The sequence below is a fragment of the Xyrauchen texanus genome, chromosome 25 (genome assembly GCF_025860055.1).
Source record: "Xyrauchen texanus isolate HMW12.3.18 chromosome 25, RBS_HiC_50CHRs, whole genome shotgun sequence".
Lineage (NCBI taxonomy): Eukaryota > Metazoa > Chordata > Actinopteri > Cypriniformes > Catostomidae > Xyrauchen > Xyrauchen texanus.
In genome coordinates this window covers 14,409,631-14,416,941 of record NC_068300.1, presented here as the reverse complement: position 1 = coordinate 14,416,941, position 7,311 = coordinate 14,409,631, and the positions used below count along the sequence as shown (strand labels likewise).

Sequence of the window (7,311 nt, the reverse complement as noted above, 5' to 3'; positions counted from 1 at the left end):
AAAGTTACTTAGGTTTCCTAAGAGGACAAAAATGTCCGCGTCAAAAAACTGCCATAATAATATTATATATTAATATTATTTTCCATTACTGTAATTCATTCATACATTTTCAGGATTTTAATCCTTTAAAGGGTTTTAACCGTTTAACCCTTAAAATGCCAGTTTGTTTATAGAATGCCACTTGTTTTTTATGAAAACAAAAACAAACAATAAATATATTTTTTACCATATACAAAATGCTAAGGGAGCATGATTTTGATGCATTATTATTTTTTGTGGAGTGACAGATAAAAAAAAAGAAAAACAGTACCTTAGAGGATCATAAATGTCTAAAAAACGGCCATAAAAATATTAAATATTAGTAATATTTTCCACTTTCACTGACTTTTAACAAACATCAGTCCTGATCATAACTACCAAATATTGATTAATTTTCAGGATTTTAACCCTTTAAATGCCAGTTTGTTTACATAATGCCACTGTTGTTTTTCACTCACACACACACACACACACACACACACACACACACACACACACACACACACACACACACACACACACTAATTTCTCAATACACACATACAAAACACACTCTGACATCAATACCTACACACCCACACAATTTTAGATTCATTTATTCATTTGGCCTGCAGTGCTATATAATAGAGCAAACAGAGGGGGGGTATGGGGTATGTATTTGCTCCATAGGCTAAACATGAGAAAAATGGCATCCGCTGGTGGAAAAGATAAATTGTTTAATTTTGAAGCCAGGGCCCCAGAATGAAAGCATACTATAAAATAATTCATGATTTTATCCTTTAATGGCACTGGAATCAAATATGGCAGATTAATGGGTTTGAATGGGGACATTTTTGTCCTTAAGGTCCTGAGATACCTTTGGCAAAATGTATGCCGTTGGCATTAATACAGCCAAAATGATTAAAAAACAAAAACGAAAAAGACAAACAATTCCCTAAGGTCGCACACTGGTTAACCTCAAATTTGTTAAATACCAAAAAGCCTTTTGCTATTAAAGGAATATTAATATTATTTCAAATCAAGTTAAGCTCAATCGACAGTATTTGTGGCATAATGTTGATTGCCACAAAAAAAAATAATTTTCGACTCGTCTGTAATTTTCTGAAGAAAAAAAAACCGAACAAAAAAAAAAAAAACGAGGTTACAGTGAGGCATCTACAACGGAAGTGAATGGGGCCAAGTTTTGGTGGGTTTAAAGGCAGAAATGTGAAGCTTATAGTTTTTAAAAGCACTTACATTCATTTTTATTTTAAAACACATGTATTATTCGAGCTGTGAAGCTGTTTAAATTGTAATTATGAGGTTTGTTGACATTGCATCCTCATGGCAACAAAGTTGTAAAATTGGCTATAACTTTACACAGAAAAGGTTAGTAAGAGATTTTATAACACTAAAATCTTGTTTCCACAAATTGTGCTTATGCCTTGTGGCTAAACTTTTGAAATAGTGAGTTTTTAGGGGTAAGGGTGTAACCCCGGTGTCCTGACCAAATTCCCCCCATTGGCCCTTATCAATCATGCCTTCCCAATAATCACACCACTTTCTCCTCTCCACCATTAGCTGGTGTTGTGAGCGTACCGGTGCACTATGACTGCCGTTGCATCGTCCAGGTAGATGCTGCACACTGGTGGTGGTTGAGGAGAGTCCCCTGTTCACTGTGTAAAGCACTTTGAGTGTAGTGTCAGAAAAGCGCTATATAAATTTAACAGTCATTCATTAATTTTTACATTCAAATATTGGCCCCATTCACTTGCATTGTAAGTGCTTCACTGGAACCACAATCTTTTATTTATTTTTTTAAAGAAAAGGAGAGGCAAGTCAAAATAGATTTTTGTGGTAATCAATATTATGTTATGAATGCTGTTGATTGAGCTTAACTTGTATTGAACCCGGAATATTCCTTTAAAGATCAATCCGTAACCTAAAATATTTTCAGTGAAACTTTTTGTTTAGTTAAAAGTATTTGCACAAAAAGTATTTTAAAAGTAGTGAAAAAAGAATTAGCAAATGTTAGCTGTTCTAACTTTTCTAATAATATTTTTGGTAATAGGATCACAAACAAATACATATTGAATTCTTCAATAAGGCGATGAAAGCCACTTGAACCAAACTAATTTAATCCATATTACTTCAACCGGATTGATCATGCTGGTGCAAAATTATTTTAGTCTAATGGCGCCCCCTAGTGCTTATATGCGGTCCTGTCAAAACAAAGACAAGGCGAGTCAGTAAACATTGAAATGTTTATTCAGACATATTCACAAAATTAAGAGATTCTCTACATTCTCAGTAGCGGCGTGAAATTAAAAAGCCTGTCAGAGTGCCAAAAATGTTATGTACAAGCAAACTTAATCAATGATTAAAACAGATGTGTGCAATGTGCTATCTGGTCCATTTCATGATTAGATATTAAGGAGCGATAGCACTCTAAATACAATTGAATGACTTTTTATGAACTATCACTCCATGCAAATCAGTGCAAAATCAGTCTCACCTAACTACCTCAATACTATCTGGAGATGATGAAAATAACCTAATGAAATTATACTTTAGATTTTATTTCAATATGTTCTCTAAACATTACACCTACTATTTTAGGTGTAAACCATTTAAAACAGAAACATAATTTAGATGTGTCAAAAAGCTCTTTGGAATTTGATTTACTAACTCCAGACATTATTCTGGCAAAAAGCACATTGGCACCTTGTTTGGCCTGGTTTAATCTGGATTAAACATACATAATGATTAGTAACTGCAGTGGCCACAGAAGATTTACAATCTAATAAAAACAAAGCAGTGTTCCTGCTGTGCAGAGTTAGCTCAGATCTGTTTAAATCGTCTATACTACAAGCTACTGAGCATATTCTACATCAACCCTTAGCATCGCAATATACAATGGATGCTTTGGAGCAAAGCATATTTTTATGCATATCTACATAACCTTAAAACAAATATCCATCTTATTTACTTATTTAGCAAAAATGCATGACCTACTGTATGATATACAGTAACTATATTTCTTTCAAGAATGCACATTTGATGCACGGTTGATTTTAAGGTAGGCTAGTGTGAAGAGATCAGTTTTAAAATCACAACCTTATGTAAGGATAATCTCCTAAGGGTTTGAATAAAAGCTGAAACCTTATTGAGCAGAAATACAAATTGGCATATTGGCTGAAAACAGGCATTGGCTTCAGTGTCCTTGTTAATGTATACAGAATTTTGAAGCAAAATGGACCATCCATAGCTTTGTTCAGGCACGGGCAAACCCTATTTCATGTTGAAAAAGCCAGAAGATTTGGCTGGAGGGCCCATGAGCATACTGGCTTGGTTCTTATGTGTTATGTGAATCTAAGGAAGAAGAAAAATTGTGGATAAAACAAGATAAGAAGTTACATCTTTATTCAAATCTCACTTTATGGTGACATTTCTGTTTATCTTAGTAGAAATGAAAAGGTGAAAAATCACGAGGCAGTGTTGAGTGTACAACTGACAGCAAAACAGCCTTGTTTCAGTTAAAGGAGTATCACATGTTCAATACAAGCTAAGATTAATCTGCAGCATTTGTGGCAAAAATAAAATTTCTCTCTAAAAAAAAAAAATTCGAAGTTACAGTGAGGCACTTATAATGGAAGTAAATGGGGCCAATATTTGGAGAGTTTAAAGGGAGAAAAGTGAAGCTCAGAATTTATAAAGCACTTCTTTATAAATCATATAGCACTTCTTCTGTTGAAAATCATACATTATTTGAGCTGTTAAGTTGTTTAAATTGTCCATTTTACAGTCGCTTTAGGGTTTAAGGGTTTGTTGACAGTATATCATCATGGCTACGAAGTTGTAAAATTGGTGATAACTACACAAAAAGGGTACGCAAGCAATTTTATCACAATAAAATCATGTTAACACGCATATTGTGGCTATAATTTTGAAATATTGGCCCATTCATGTCCATTGTAAGTGCCTCACTGTATTGTTTGTCACTGATTTTTGCTTTATTTTTTGTTTTGTTTTTTTGTATTAAAAAAGGAGGGACGAGTCAAAATACATTTTTGTGGTAATCAATATTATGCTGTCGATTGACCTTAACTTGTGTTGAACCTGGAATATTCCTATCAATCATGATCTTTGGTTGACATTGAGAGTGGTTATTTAAGGCAATGTGGTGTACACTTACGGTACAAGGTGGCTGCATCCACGGCTCTCCATCAATCTGCATGGGCAGCGGCTTTTTTGTCCTATAATTAAATGTGCATTTTTTAATAACAACAATTAGCAAGAAGAAACAGGAAGAATAATAGATGAATCATCTCATATAATGGACAATTGCTTGGATGAATAAGCACATTGCCAGCATACGAGTCAATAATGGTTGACACTGAACAAGTTGACCATCTGATAACCCCTACTTCATGACAAAAGAATTAATGGAATGCAAATAGAATATTTTACCTTTTAATAAAATGTGAATAATGTTTATGTAAATGCAGAGAATGTCGTGTAACAGACAGTGATGGACATGTCTGAGCATGTCTTGGCTTGATTGTGCCAATATGGGCCTGTTAAAGTGAACATTTTTAACAGTTTTAATGAATGTTCCTGGCCTTATTGTGCACAATAACAGACCATACATATTTATTTATTTCTGACCCGCACCTTTCCTATCACTTCTGAAGACATGGATTTAACCACTGAAGTCGTATGGATTACTTTTATGCTGCTTATATGTGCTTTTTGGTCCTTCAAAGTTTTGGGACAATTCACTTGCATTGTATGGACCTAAAGAGCTGAAATATTCTTCTAAAAATCGTTGTGTTCAGCAGAAGAAAGAAAGTCATACACATCTGGGGGAGTAAATGATGAGAGAATTTGCATTTTTGGGTGAACAATCTCTTTAACTAGCAGCACCCTAAACCTGTTTGTCTCACCTGATGGTAATTTGAGATGTTTTGGCAAGTCGGACTGCACTTTTCAGCCCTGTGTAAATCTGTCCCATCTCCATGGCTCCTTCCAAACCCACCAACTCCAGACGCTTATCGCTCATGTCTGTTTGGAGGGAGAGACATTTTATGGATAACTTCAGTATTAAAGAGGTCATATCATACATTTTTGCTATTTACTGTATTTTTTCCCTCCTTAGGACCACTTATAATTTAATTTAATTTAATAATTTCTTTTGGCACCAACAGTCAGAATTCTGTTTTTCATGACCATTTTCCACCCAGTTTTACTCTTTACTTTTAAAAAGGTTACGTAAGTATGTAATGCCGTTTCTGGGGGAGGGGGAAGGGAGGGGGGTTAAAGAGGAGAAGCCATATCCACCACCTTGTGCTATGTAAATTTCCTTTTTTGCATGTGAAGTGAGTAATAGCACTCTGCTGTACTTGTGATAAATTCAGTATGCGCTGTCCTGGACTTTAATAGCTGCCTCTCTGCAAAGTCTGCATTACATTGTGACAGGTCCACAAAACAATCAATGCTGTTAAGATCAGACTGACAAAGGACCTTTTTAAACAAACTACAGCCACTTCTTTCCTAACATAGCTGTGATCCTCCAGAAAGATATGCTCAACAGCACAAGGTTTGAGTGATTTACCCACATTTCATTCTGAGTTATTTTGGTGTTTAGGTATAATAATATCTAGTTTCTCCTCATTACCTCACAGTGACTAGACAGGTCAAGTTGATGAAACTCCTAATAGGTGTTCCTGAGATGTAAATGTGGGCGGTTAAGCGTAAATTAATTTGGGTTTCTGACATCAGATTTCTGAATGACCCGTTTTTGCAGCTTAGATTCAATTGGTGGCGTTTCTGGACTGGGGAGGTTTTGAGCTTTCAATGTTACAGTCTGTTTTCATCATACGATGAACTCTTTTATCTCATTGTCATATCCTCATGATATAACCCTTTTTAAAATGTATTCCGGTATAAAAGCCAACCTACCTTGTGGGCTCACTTTTAAGATTTCAGGGTCAACTATGACATCAGGTAAATCCTGGTCAGGTTTGTCAGTCTTTTTGGCTTCACCCCACAGGTTGGACCCACCGTGCATGCTGGGAATGTTGAGGACAGCGATGCCTTCCAGGGAAAGATTACTGAGATCCAACTGGGTCCCACAACACTGGATAAGGTCAGACAGAACAGTTGGGTCACTTCAGCTTTATGTTTATATTTAAAATTCCCATTATTTCAAACCAAATACTTCTAACATGCATAAGCAGATTTTTAAGTAATGAATTGCATTTGCTTCATATACTGAATGAATGCCCTTGATTGAAATGTGCTTGGCTTGAGACCTGCCATACAACTAATACCGGAAGCAGGTTAATAGCAGGTGTTTATCACGCTAAGTCTAATGGCCTGAAAATGCTCATGCTATTAGTTGATGCTTTCTGATGAGCCGTGGTTGCCCTTTCAACATAAGAGAAGATGGAGCAAAGAGCTTGAAAGATTATTGACTTCATTTTCACTCACATAGGAGTATGATTCTTTTACTCTTAAGTCTTACCTCAATGGTGATACACTCCTTGAGTTTTTTACAAGATGCTGAGATGGTCTCGGATGTGGCAAATTCAAAATACCACAGTTTGTTCTTCATTCTAAAAGAAAGATATACATGTTTAAAGAGAAAGTCACAAACTCATCCTAGAAATGACATCACAAAGGCCAAGACTGAGGCATTTTCTTATGTCATATTTATTTATTATTATTATTTAAAAATATTTATAAAAATATCTTACTATTATACTTAGATTAATTTAATTACATTTATATTTGGTTTTTATAAATATATTTTTTACTATTATATTTAGATGTAATTGATTTAATTACATTTATATTTGTATTTTTATAAAAATATCTTACTATTATAATTAGATGTAATTTATTTAATTACATTTATAATTTATTATTTATAAAAATATCTTACTATTATATTTAGATGTAATTTATTTAATTACATTTATAATTGTATTATTTATAAAAATATGTATTAAATATATATTATTTACATAAATAATATAGTATAATATAATATTGCAATGTAACTATATTAATTATAATAATAATATTTATATTTATTATTTATTTTGATGATTATTTTTAGATCTGCTTAGTGTGCAACATGCCCACCTGCTGTTAAACTTCTGTGGATGTTTCTCCCTCATGGTGTGGAAGCGGTGAGCAATGGAAGCATCCTGTTAGACAGAATCAATACAGTGAGAATGATAAGCATACAGTGAGCGAGACACTAGATAGTGGAGGTTACAAAAAGAT

General features: G+C 34.1%; 1 protein-coding gene across 1 annotated transcript in view; it reads right to left on the bottom strand.

The window, feature by feature from the left end:
* Positions 1–2,291: 2,291 nt before the first annotated feature.
* The window catches only part of dgkaa (diacylglycerol kinase, alpha a), a 51,410-nt gene continuing 46,390 nt past the window's right edge, over positions 2,292–7,311 (bottom strand). Inside the window, exons 19-24 of the mRNA XM_052091757.1 lie at positions 7,168–7,232; positions 6,545–6,635; positions 5,980–6,157; positions 4,965–5,082; positions 4,214–4,274; positions 2,292–3,390 (exon numbers count right to left, since the gene is read on the bottom strand). Coding sequence (XP_051947717.1) covers positions 3,310–3,390; positions 4,214–4,274; positions 4,965–5,082; positions 5,980–6,157; positions 6,545–6,635; positions 7,168–7,232 — 594 coding nt within the window. The 3' untranslated portion in view covers positions 2,292–3,309. The remainder of the gene's footprint in view (positions 3,391–4,213; positions 4,275–4,964; positions 5,083–5,979; positions 6,158–6,544; positions 6,636–7,167; positions 7,233–7,311) is intronic.